Consider the following 13783-nt stretch of genomic DNA (forward strand, 5'->3'; position numbering starts at 1 on the left):
GCAGATTGATTTACTTGGATTAAACAAATTTTAAAGCAAAAACAAAACAAATCAAACAACAAAACTCATTAAATTCATGCCTCCAGGAATGCCTCCCATAATTTTTTTCTCTTTACTTCTTAGAATTTGCAAACTACCCAGCCTACTGACAGGCAACAAGCCCTTGCATCAAATTAAACACTATTTGAAAGATTTTGATGGCATTTAAGGGATATATACACAGATCCTCTGCACCAGGATGCATTCCACTTCTATAAAAGTAAATGTTTTGCTAGTGACTGATGTAAGAACAGGACAAAGCTCAGATAATTATCTATCTCCTAATAGAGGATGATTAATCTAAGCCTATTGTTTACTGTGGTTCTAGGAAATAAGAGATGTTTTTTTAGCCCCTCATCCCCTTCAATTTTCTGGATTCGAAAACATAGAGGTAACATAAATGTTACCAATAAAAATGTGAAGGAATATCTGCCCAGTAGAAAAAATAACCTTTTTTTTAATAAATAAATAAATAAATAAATATAATATAATATAATATAATATAATATAATATAATGTATATATATATATTTATAATATATATATAATTATGGTACATTTGCCTTTGATGTTGTGTTTTAAAAATGCACCAAATGGGCATGCATACTGAATGTCCTGATTACTTGGTCTGCCATTAAGTAATCTTGGAATTTTCAGAGCAAAATTTATAATCGGTGTCCAGTACATTTAGAAGAAGGCATCCTTCTTCTCCAAAGAGAACATTTAAATAAAAAAATTTATCATACTCATGATATATCAAAAGGCACTGTAAAAATATTTTTTTAAAGATCATGTCCTCATGGTTGGAAAACACTGTCTCTGTCTCAAATTCATTTATTCAGCATGGGAATAAACTCTTACAATGACCTTGTAAAGCATAGAGGAGAGAGAATGCAAAGCAATGTAAGAATACAAAGAATGAAGAAGTTGTTTCCAAATGGAAATCAGTTGGGAAGACACACATCTCAATTTTTCTACTGTTGTGATATGTCTGTGTAAGCTTCCCCACAAGCAATGAGGTCAATGAGAAATTATGCTTATGCAGCAGAAAGGAAGTTTGGGTTTTTCACAAGTTCTCTTTATGAAGAAGTCATTGGCATTAGCAGGGCTCTAGTGACTTTTCTTCACTATCACTCAGCCAGAATAACCAAATCAAAATGGTAAAAAGTGCTGAGTCAGCCCACATCAAAGGATTAAAACACATCGATAATCAAAACTTAGTTTGATTTATTTTCTTTTAGTTCTCAACCCCTAAAGTTGTTTATTTAAAATAATTTTTCTACATTTGTGGGTTTTCTTGCTTGGTTGGTTTTTAAATTATAATTCTGTGAAGAATAATTCCAAGGCTGAGATAACAGGAATATCACCATTAAAAATAAAATAATAATAAGTAGGTCAGGCTCAAAATAGGATTGCAAAGGAGAACAAGATAGGAAAATTGAGACTTTCTATGAGTTTGAAAAATCTTGTTCTTGTGTTTCTGTTTTTTTTTCCAATTGGCTTTCTTTATATCAAGGCATTTAAAAATTGACATATTGTCCTTCTGGAATCTTGAACTAGTTCCACTGAGCAAACACCCATACAGATAAAGGCATTCTGAGCCTTTAATTCTCCTGAGTAGTTGATGTAGTCCTTGCTAATTCTTACCTTGAATATCTGTAGCTCTTCCAGGACCACCTCCTCCTTACTCCACTTCTCCTTGGTGATACTCACAGCTTTCAGTACTGTGCCTATGTCTGAAACAAACATTCACAACATTCACCATATGAAACACACTATTACATCTCAGTTACTTCATTTTTTACTTCATTTCACAGTTGGACTCATACATTCAGAGTTGGACTCCATGATCCTTATACATCTGTCCAGCTCAAGTTATTCTAGGATTCTGTGATTCTATTCAACTTGTACATGTATGTAAAAAGCAAACAAACTGATTTTGTAAACTTAGATCAAAAAGAAAAATAACATCAAAAACTGTGCGAGGAAGATAGAACTAATCCATCAAGGATTCAGCCTTCAAATGACATCTACCCTTATATGCATCTGTTACTTTCTACATAGCTCTACACAGTATGTTTACTGCATGTTTGAGCTGATGCAACTGTGCATTGTTGTGCTTGGCATAGGTGGTCTAACTCTGCTGCTATACAAATATACATGCAAGCACATTCATGATCTCAACTGGAATTTTCTGCACGTTTGCTTTAGCTGGAATTGTGGTCTATCTGACCCAATCTAGTGAGGATCAAATTTATTTTTAATAGAATTAATTTTCATCAGCATAGCTCCTTAATTAGAAATAGGTTTCATCTTAATATGGGAAAATAAGAAATATATATTTTTTCATTTTTCTTTTGATTTTAGGGAGATCTTTGCATATCTCCATTCAATATTAACATTTTTAATTTAAACATTGTAGAATTCATTTCTTTGGCATTATCAGGAGAATTTTTAGAAGTTCATCTATTCATTAATTTCAAACTGCATTCTTAACACATAAAAAAACCAACAAAACAAAAAATGCAGCTTATCTCAGACTATTGCACATCAGTGAATCTTTATTGGCTTTAATAATAATAATTAAAAAAAAAACAACAACAACAACCTTAAAAAGTGCTGAGAAAAGTGAGCTGCGTGCTGTAATGGTCAATGTGGAAATGACACAGCACAGCTTAATCCTAAGCACTATCTCTAATACTGAAATGATGGAAACATGGAAACTAATACATTGTAATGCAAAGAGTGAGACTTTCATTCTTATTTTTCCAAACTACAAGAGACCATATTGCCAATCAAAGTTAAAATTATTTCAGTTTGCCTTATATATTGCCTAATATATAATATTGCCTAATATTATATATTAGGCATAGTTTTGTTTTGGATGTGATTACCAAAGCCTGTGTATATACAGAGCCCAGCAGTATGGTTGCATGTGCAGAACTGCCTGTCCTCCTAAATTGTGCAATAACATGGTTGCATACATTCGAACATGTAGTAACTTTCCTTTTTAGCTGCTGCTAACCATCTTAGGGGTTATTCGATATATTTGTATTCAGTCTCTCTATATGATATTTGAAATTTTATCTTCAAGTCTAGATTTCTTTTTTGCAATAAGACAAATTTAGAGGATAAAATGGAACAAAACATTGTGTTCCTGGAAAAGAAAACTCACTTTTCAGGAAGGCACTGCAGATAAATAAGTGTCTGCATATCATAGAGTGCCATCTAGCGACTGCATGGTACAGACTGGGACCCTCCAATTACTGTGAAAAATTAGTTCTTATCAGTGCTAGGTAGAGACAGGTAATTTGTCAGTATTTTGGTTGCTAGTCTATTAATATAATTGTATTGCTTTGACAAACTTAACAGCAGAGAACTGAAAACATTTGAAAGCATCTCTGCAATCACTGAAGGAATATCTCATGCTTTTTAACAAGTGAACACATCTTTTCTGATAGCTTACATTTTAAATTATTTTTCCTCCCTATTATCACTGAAATAAGTAAGCTTTAGTGGGTACTTTCAAATTCTAGGCATCTCACAGCTTGGGAATGTGTTAATTTTCCTTCTCCGATGGCCATATTAAAGACTGCATTCATAAAGCAGCAAGGATTTTCTGCAAATTTTATTCCTGATCTTCCCAGGCAGACTTGGAGTAGAGGCCACGTTAATGTTCTATTCTACAAAACGGTATTTTTTCCATCTATGAACTTATGGGTATTGTAGGTCACTCTCACACCTCCTTCTTTTGGAAGATAGAATTGTGAGGAGAATTGAGCTGAAATACATAAACACTTTAAGAGATGCTTTCTCTGAGCTTGTGGGTGTGATGATGCAGGTAGGAAGGCTGAGATAGCACACACTTTGTAAGAGGTGATGCCCTATGACAATTCACTCCCTTTCCCAGATCACTTCAGAGTACCCATAGCTATCAAACTACACTCTTGATATCATATTTGTTCATAGGCCAGAAAAAATGCTGTATAATCCAACAGCACTGGGGTAGGATTCAAACAGAGATTTAGTTTCTCATTTCAGAAGCTTGCTCACTGCCCTAGGACGAATGTTTTCCTCTCCATGTACCTCTGTTTCATTTATTTTGAGGTAAGTATAATGGCAATGACCTCCTTAGTGAAGTATTTGGATCTAGTGGTGCAAAATGCTTTATCAGAGCTATTACTATTTAGGGAACTTCAAACTGTGGATTAAGAACATGAAATTTTAGTGGAATAAGACCAGGGATTATACTTTAGAAGTGTTATGAGTAGGTACATTAATAATTCTTAGCATATCATATATACTGTAAGAGGATCCATTCAGTGATTTTAAATTTAAATACTACGTGAAAACCAAACCTTTTTTCCTTATAGCACATAGCTATAAGAAAATGTAAATATGTACATAATTATCCACAGACAAACTGCAAGTCATGTTTCTTCCCTGACAGAGTAGTTTAGTCCCTCTCTGTTAAATCCTGGTCCCTTTCTTTGGAGCTACTCATGTTGCAAAGGAATATTCTTAAATACATTTAAGTGAAATCACTGCTTTAGGCTGCATCTGAAATCTTTCTTAGCTTTTCAGTGTCAGAAGATACTTAATGCTGATGCACCATGACGCTGTTGATAACAGAAATTAATCCTTGAGGTTATTAAGGTTATTTTTGTTCTCTTAATTGCCTACTGATGTGCTGCCAGTGGGAATTGGAGCCAGATCACCACAAAACATAAAGAGCAGCACTGAACAGAACTCAGAGAATAAGAAAATCTAGCTATTCTGACCCTTAACTGGGTTATCACCTTGGGGCCATGAGCCATTAAAATCTTAATTTTAGTCTTAATTTCAGTATAAGTGTCTGAGTCGACAGATTAATTTTAGCAGTTTTATGAAGTCCCATCACACAAGCAAGGGCATCTAAATGCTTCCTGAAGCTGCAAGCTTAGGAAAAAGATGTTAATCAACAGGTTTATTCAGGACCTAGTGGAGTAGAAGAGCTTTTAAAGGAGGGAATCTGTGCAGAACAATAGTGGAAGTCCTCTCCTACCTGTTCCTAGGAAAATAACGTCATATTGCCCATCCTCTGCCATGACATGATCCACCACAATCTGAGTCAGCCGGTAGTCCACATTGATTCGTGTGAACACTGGTCCTCCCGTCAGCGGGTAAACAGATTTGTACATCAGGGGATGGCGCTTTATAAAGCTAATGACTTCATCGGGAAAATCTCTGGTAGATTTTATAAGTGGATCGTAGGTTTTGCTTGGGCACTGAAAGAAAGAAAGAGTCCAAGAAGTTGGGAAGAATAGTAGGGAAGAAATACAACAAATCTGCAGGTTTCTCTGTGTGTATCAGGAAAGCTGTCTATTCATTTTGAAATCTCGAGAGATCTATCCAGCTCCTCAGAAACCCTGAAAAGCAGGACACTTCTCTAGATGCTTAAATAAGAGTGTAAGTTCAGTTGTGTCACGGGCATAGATTGATCTAGTTAACTCCGTGACAGATTTTTTGGTCTTTTGTTGATTTTCATACAATAAGATTTTGGTCACTGTAGACTTGTTTTTTTCTATATGTCTAGTGACATCTAGAAGTTGAAAGGAAATTTGACTTACAATTGAACAAGCTCAATGTTGTTTGAAAGTGTGAAAGCACACTGGGCAGCTCAGCATTTGCTTCTAGCGTGTGCTTCCCCAGTTCTTCAAAGGGCCATTTTCTTCCTCACTTCTCCACTCTCTGTTCATTTTTCTCTCTCTCCAAAAGTGCTTCCCCTTCATCTTCCTTTTCCTTAATCCTGCTCCCACCTATTCTCCATTCAAAACTATCTACAGCTTGCTAATTTGTTTCGTATCACCCATTTTTACTGCTACTACTCATAATTATGTATATTCAATTTCTATTAGTTTTATGCCCACATCAAAACCTGCCTACAGATCAATATATGCAAGCATTGAAGAAAAACTCCTGCAGTTTTTTTCTTCTTTCTCTCAGACATTTTGATAACATATACTGTAAGTTAGAGGGGAAATTGATTGTTTTTAAAAGATAGTAAGGAAAAGAAGACTGCATAAAGAGATGTTTAATGTTGGATAAAATACTAATAGTTTATATTTCTTGTACTAACAAGTCTACAAACACAAACTACTTAAAAACTATGTGCAATTTTTGAATTCTATCATCAAATGGCTTTTACAAGCACAAACAAGGTCTTTTCTTCACCTACCATTGTTCCTGGAGAGGTGAAGACATGCCTTAACACTCACACCACTGTTATCAGTAATAAGAATATTTAATACTGACATTCAAGTAGTACATCCACCCATGCACAAAGATGCATTTCAACCTTTTTTTCATCATATATTTGAGACAGCAAAATTCAGTCATAAACAATCTAATAAAATAAGAAAATAACTATTTTTTTTTCTTTTAATAAATAGGAATTATCTATATATAATACCATAACAGATGCTATTGGTATAGACCACTTCAGAAATTTGGTCTTCTTTGTAAGCTACAGACTCAATCTATATTCTTTTAGTAATCAGGTTTTCTGTGAGAACACTTGTAAAATCAACCGGATATCAGGTTGCTCAGTGCTTCTTCTCAACCAAAAGGAGCATTTGGTCACCTGTACCTCATTTTTCAAAAGCATCACTATAAATCAGAAAGCTTCTCATGATGAGGTCGGTACATCTGCAAAGAATTTCACCTCTTCAATCCCTGCCCCACTCAAAGGAGTATTATCACTTTGGATATTTTACAAGACAAGGAAATCAAACCTGGAGTGAAGAGAGAAATGCATGACCTAACACGCAGGCTAGCTCTCCAGTTCAAGACACAAATATCTGTGTGAGGTTAAATTTGCTATGCTGAATAAAATAGTTTTATCAATATGAAGGACTTTCAACAGCAAGTCTAGAGTGCCCTCCACTGGCTACTACGGGATAATCTTTAGTATTTAAAGTGCAGGCCGTATTCACTGCTTGCTGCGTTTCCTTCAACAATATCAAAGAATATTTCATTTGTGCATAGAAAAAGAAGAGAAGAATCAGGTACAAAACTGAGAGAGAGAAACATAAGCAAAATTCTGCTGCCAGCTCCCTGCTCTGGCGTGATTGGAGATGGGTGGCTGCTTCTGGTACTGAGGCTGAGCTTCTGACTTGTGGGCTGGGAGCATATGTTCAACTAGCACTTAATTTCTCTTGGGAAATATTCCCAGAGTTACTGTTGAAGATAGCCACTAGCAAGTGCTTTAGCTTTGCTCCTTTTTCTAGGCTAAAATACCTCCTATAAGGCTTGTAATCAGAGGCCACAGCTTCTGGTGAACTGTAAATCCTACACCTCGTATTTATTTTTCTTGTAATAAAGGCAGATTCTCTAGATGCCAGATGACCCCTGCAGCTCATTATTTCTCAGAAGTGACTTTTTTAACTCATTCACATAGCTGAAACCCTTGTGCAAACTCACTGCTGCAGCATCTTTTTCTATGGTTTTGAAAAATGTAGTCTCATCCTCTTTTTGGGTCCAGAATACTGCTACTCTGAGAAAACCCCTGAACACTTTCCCAGTCTCTCCCATTTACTGCTAGAGTTGGCTTCCAATTCTGCTAGACCCATACTGACTGCCTAATCAATTCAGCTGTTTCTTTTGGTTATATATACATTTGTGCTTTATTCCAGCATGATTCTCACATTTACTGCTTGAAGACCCATAAACCTGTCTCCCAGGTCACCTTCCAAATTCTCCCTTCCATTTTTGGGGGGAGTAAACCAAGCAACACTTATTTGCAATGTCAGTCATGCTCATGACCCACTATGTCTGCTTTCCTTTCCACGGCTGTCTGCATCCAGCACCTTACACTTAGTCTCTAATCTGAGTCTGAGAAAGCTTCTCTTTTTAATATGGAGGTAGCAGCACCTAGATGTTTTACTGTAGCAGTACAGGTAATTATAAGAAGTTGACAATCCAGTTGATTACACAGTTTTACACATGAACTGCTGACTGCTGTTTCTTAACACAAAGCAATCCCTGTATTTTGTGCCAGATGGAGCCATAACACAATCTGTGAAGAAAGAAATGTGATAATATCTTTGTAGTGCTCTGGGAGAAAGTTAAGATTTGCAATGAAGTTGCTCTACAGTCTTCCTTCATAGCTCATTCCTACAAATCTCCAGCTTGACACATATTCTATCTATGGTGAAAGTTAAGAGCTTGAGGTTAGGATTTGTTCCAGTATGTAAGGTTTGATATTATCCAAAACATTTTTTATTAAGAACAGCACATACAGTGACAAGGGCTGAGCCTGTTCCTTCTTCATTGCTGGCAGACTCCCTTCTCACAGCCATGCAACTTCAGCCACCATGGCCAAAGCTTTCTCTCATGTTCAGGACCAGCCTGGACCATTCCTTCTCTCAGGTTTCAACTGCTGTGGCTTTGCTGGGGAGGACGCTAGTCAGCACACCATGGTAAAGCCCATGCCAGCCCTAAGCAGTTCAGTGAATACAGGTCTGTGCTTGAATTTGTCCTCTGACTTTATTTAGTAAGAACTCAGCTTGAGTGATTTAAAAGACTATAACTTATTTTCTAGACCTTCTGTGGATTGACTTTGATGGCAATCTACAGAAATGAGAGATTCTGTGAGAGTACCCAAGTGCTTAGCACTATTTCAGTCTAGAACAGTTAAGCCTCCTTATATTCATAAAAACTCCACATTTTTAAATTGAAAGTAGAGTTTAGGACCCTGAATCACCTAGTAGCTTTTGAAAATTTATCCATAGACAGTGAGTAAGTTAAATTGAGATACATTCCATCACATATTAGGTCATTTTTCCAAATACACAATTTAATGCGTGGCTATGAAAAAAACTGGCAAGAGAACAAAGTTGGGATTGTATTATTGTCCTCTGATTCTTGCTGAAAGGACATCCTTTGAAAAAAAAGCAATTTAATACAGGTACAAAAGAAGGCAAAGAGAAAAGTCCTACTGAAAAAAAAATAAAAAATAGTTCATTTGGAAATATATGTTGCAGTCAATTATCCCTAAAGATTTTATGACAGCTTTCCCATAAGAATTTCACCATCTGACATGCTGAGTGTGATCTTCCATGTTCCATTTCCTGCTGTGCTTTCAGAAATTAAAGGTTTTGCAAGGTTATATCCTTGAGGTGCGCTGTAGTCTGCTTGTTTTTTGAAGATAGCAGTAACAGTTGAATAAAGAACATACACGAACTCATATTGCATAGCAAAAGACACAAGACAGTACAGAAAGAGTGTTCCAACGACAAGAAAAAGTAGATTTTAGACTTGAGAAAAACAAAAAAATTAAGTGAGCTGTGGTACAGGAGACACAACTCAGGCAGCACAGTATCTACACGAAAAGAAATAATGTGTGTTCTCGTTGCACAAGTATTACTTCAGAAATACGTATTTCTCCTTATCTTTAGAACAATCCAAGTCTGAGTCTTTTTCCCTTCTGTCACAATCTGACGTCCAAAATACTATTGATTTGAAAAGCAAGTTTATCTTTGCAGGAGCTGATTCAAAGTTTGTTGAAATCAACAGAAACATATGTTCTTTAATTGCCTTTGGATAAAATCATGCATCAGACTGTTCTATATAGAATGAGAAATTCACTCTTCTTTCCTTCCCCAACCATGCAGTAATGCTTCCCCTGAGTGAGAAATGCAGGTTGGCTTTCCCTTATATTTACATTCTCTATGGTTCATGCTCTGAGCTGTGAATTACAGTCCATATCTTCTGTAACTCTGGTGATTGCTCTCCTATTTACAGCTCAATCCCAGAAATTCATTCATATTTATCAAATGAGAGTAGCCCCACGGATCTAGATTTTTTGCCAAAAAATATAACAACAGAGGAAAAGGAGAACAATGACATCACCCACTACAAACTACTAGGATAAAATCTCTACCAGTACGAACCTACAAAGCTGTTAAAGGATTCCCAAAGGCCTAAACCCTACCATGCATGATACAGGAAAATTTTTGCCAGCCTATACAACCAAATCAGTAAAAATAAGGACTAAGGATTTGCTCCAAAGATCCACTCAAATCAATAGGACTTTGTCCAATTGTTTTAGTGGGCTTTGGATCACCTCCTAAAAGACCATGACCAACAGGAACAGCTGGGCAGGTGTGATCCTGCTATGCTGGCCAAGAGTGCTATTTTCAGAGGCATCAGTAACTGCATGGCACAATGGATGGAACAAGGGAATGAAAAATTAATTAGGGCCAACCTTTGGCAAAGTCCTCAGGCAGCTGTTTAAAGCTATGTGTCCACCCATCATTACAGAACAATTCCTGTGGGCTCGTGTTTCCTTTCATAGCAATCAATAGGATGCATGGTGATAAAGGCTGCACGTCCAAGTGAGTGAGTGAAGCAGCCTTTCACCTCTGAAAATTTGAGTTCATATCCTGCTGCACGTCACGTGTGATAGTGATAGCGGTGTTCTCTGCCCAGTTCACATTTATTCACATCATCAGCACCAGATGCTGTCTCAGATATGTGACATCTCCTACTGCAGACAATAAGAGATTTGCATTTATATCAAATGTCACAGGATTAGGTTGGCAGGGTTGCTTTATGTGGACTACAAAAGAATCTGGCTCCATAAAAGTTCTTACAATACCACTATGCTATCTCATCTTCTGCTTTTGCAACAGGGTGGGATTCTTCTCACCTGACCTAGATTCTTGTCTTGTATGTTTCAGCTACACAAAGGAAGTGCCTGCCTCTTTCCTTCTGACAGAGAAATCTAAACAACTGGCTCTGATTTGATGCTTTTCTTCTAGATAGATGTCATTAAAAAAATAAATAAATTAGTAAAATCAGTACTGCTAGATAAGAATCTTGTGAGAAATACATTCACCATTCAATTAATTCTTAAAGGTTGCTTAGGCTTTCACTTTCATGAATGATAGCTTCATAGAAATGTATATATTCAAAAATGAAAAATAAGAAACAAAAACAAATCAATAAAATAGACACCAAGTTTGAAGTTCTATGGACTTCTCTATTCAACTGCTGTATAAACACTGTGGCACAAAACTTCCAAAGAATCAAATCAGTAGTAATGTCAAGGCTTTCCAGTGCATTTGGTGTGAGCTCACTTTGACAATAATCCACCTGGACCAAATCCAGATAATCTGAAAAAAAAAGCCTTTTCATTCCCTCACCTTTTATTTATATCCAAATGCAATCAGAAGGTGGTGAATTACAGCAAATCTTTCTCAGATAAAAGCACTCCATGCTGCATATACGTAAGGTTTTCTGTCTTTTTCACCCATTAAGTTTTCAGCTTAGAAGAGTGCTGGATGTGTAGATCTCACACAATTCTAAAGATGTATAGTGTGACAGTGTTAACATTATGTGGGAATCCTGGCCAGGATTTTCAAAAGCTGGTGCCAGAAGTTAGGCTCCTAAATAAACGTCCAATTTGCCAAAATGCATAGTGCTTAGTACCAGCCCGTGAAGTCAGTAAGAGCTGCAGGATCTAACACCTATTAAAACTGTGACAATTATTTGGGAATCTAACTTTAAGGTATGTAAAAATACATCTATTTTTCATTTAATTGTGTGTCTTTAATTCAGCAATGCTGCTGTCTGCGAACAATTTCAAAACAGAGTGAAGCTCCCTGTGAGCTGTAAGAGTTTTAATTTTAAGCATGTCAAAACTTCAGTTTAGAAGGGACTTGTTACATTGAGCATTGGACCCACTTTACAAAAAGCTTCAAACACTCATAGATAATATGCACAACAGGGACTTGATAACACTGAGTGAAGTTGGCATCTGCTGGTTGGATTTTGCAATGTCCAGGCTTGCAATTTTGATGCATTTCACAAGGGGAAAGAAGCACCACATTAGTAAGGCACTCTCTTGGGGACATTTGAAGTAGCCAGTGTGAAATATGAAGGAATGAAACAGCTTTTAAATCGGTCTCATTTTGGAGAACTGGATGCCTTCACCTGGGTGTGTCTTCTGCTGGAGCAGTCAGCTCTGTTTCAGGCACACAGACCAGAGCCATCCTAGGAGGAGCCCTGTCCTTCCTCTTGAAGTTGTTTCACTTTTCAGGGTTTCAGCTTAGCCAAAAGTAGTAAGAATGTTGCTCAGACATTAACCAGAAAGGGAGAAGATTTCTTTTCCACTGGAAAGCCCTGCAGAGCATTAGACACTGCCTCTAAGGCATAGCCAGGAACTAATACTGACACACTCCTTCTTGCTCTAGCTATCAGAGAATGAGTATTTAACCAGTAAATAGTTAATATAGCCACATAATCAACATTCTCCTGCAGTTCAAGGTAAAGTCTTCCAAACTTTAAATGAGTTCTGCTATAGTTACCAAGCAAAAAGTGGAGAAATTGAATTACCTTCAGCTAGTCACTACTGTTTTGAACAAATTGAGTTTTATGTGCATATAAAGGATAATGAGGCACTGGCACAGACTGTATGGAGAGACTGTGTATGTCTCATCCCTGGAAGTGTTCAAGGCCAGGTTGGATGAGGCCTGGGGCGGCCTGATCTGGTAGTTGGCAACTCTATTCATGGCAGCGGTATTGGAACGAGATGGTCTTTAACATCCCTTCCAAGCTAAGCCATTCTATGAGTCTGTGAATCTATTATAATTTCAGTGAGAAATGCAGAGTCTGAGGACTGAGGGACTAAGATGTAATGCCAAGGACTGGTGTGATGCCCAGAACTACCTCAGAAAATTGGATACTTGTAGTTTAGGACTTTCTGTGGTATAGATGGCAGCTAAGGAATGACTCTTGGGGCTTAGGCACTCACATGCTGTCGTAGACTCAGCCGTTCTGAAGAAAAAAACTTGGTTTCTGAGTGTCCTAAACAGTCTGTGGCTTCTTCTCTATAGTCTTATCAGAGCTACACAGTAAATAGAGACATTATTTACAAAGAGACTGTGTTCCACTGGATGTATGAGATTTGTTCTATCCTGTAACAGTGATTATATTGAACCCTCTGTATTGCTCTTCCATTTAACACACCTGTGTGGCTGACAGCAAAGGCAGACATAAGAAACCATTAATGTGTATATAACCGTAGGAGGCAGCTAGGTGAGTGAACTTGACTTTGCAGGTGGCACAGTGCAATTCTCTGCTGACCTCCTCAAGCTGGAAAGGTGACTGAGTTTGCAGCATTTTGAAAGGCTGCAATGAATTGAGAGGTGATTCATGTTCAAGAAAACATGTTGGTACGTAGGAGGAGGTGGAGGAGGCTTTCTCAGGAAAATAAGCCCATAAAGGGAAACATTTCACTTAATTAAGCAGCCTCATTTACAGTGGGGAGATCAAAGGAGACAGGAATTGGAGAAGCAAAGAATGCAGTCTATCCCATAAAAGATCAGGTAAAAGAGGAAGATAAGTCTAAAAATAACAAGGGAAACCTGTGCAACCCTCGATGTTTTATGCTCTTATTAAAACAGCAAAACTAACCAGACATGAGGACAAGGAAAGGCTTTTGGCAGCCAGTATTTCTCAGTGGCTCAGCCAAGTCCTGGTGGGATGGACAACACACCTCCATCAGCCTGTGCACTGGGTTAGCAGAAAAAAAAACAAAGAGGTTTCACTAAGGAAAGGGAGAGAAAAAAAAACAAAAGAGAAAGGTGAGAAAAATCACAGAAGGATCTGAGGATACAGAAACTTTTTAAAAAAATTAAAATAAGAGAATAAAAAGAAATAATTAAGTAATTTATTCAAATAAATATTAAAAGAATTAAAA

At 37.0% G+C, this 13783-nt stretch overlaps 1 protein-coding gene across 4 annotated transcripts in view; it reads right to left on the reverse strand.

Moving 5' to 3' along the window:
- Positions 1–13783, reverse strand: part of SEMA3D (semaphorin 3D) — a 148599-nt gene that overhangs the window by 20877 nt on the left and 113939 nt on the right. For all 4 annotated transcript variants that reach the window (XM_010715144.3, XM_010715211.3, XM_019616732.2 and 1 more), the window contains 2 exons: positions 5084–5306; positions 1687–1775 (listed from right to left, as the gene is read on the reverse strand). In XM_010715144.3, coding sequence (XP_010713446.1) covers positions 1687–1775; positions 5084–5306 — 312 coding nt within the window. The remainder of the gene's footprint in view (positions 1–1686; positions 1776–5083; positions 5307–13783) is intronic.

Source organism: Meleagris gallopavo, chromosome 1 (assembly GCF_000146605.3).
Source record: "Meleagris gallopavo isolate NT-WF06-2002-E0010 breed Aviagen turkey brand Nicholas breeding stock chromosome 1, Turkey_5.1, whole genome shotgun sequence".
Taxonomy (NCBI): Eukaryota; Metazoa; Chordata; class Aves; order Galliformes; family Phasianidae; genus Meleagris; species Meleagris gallopavo.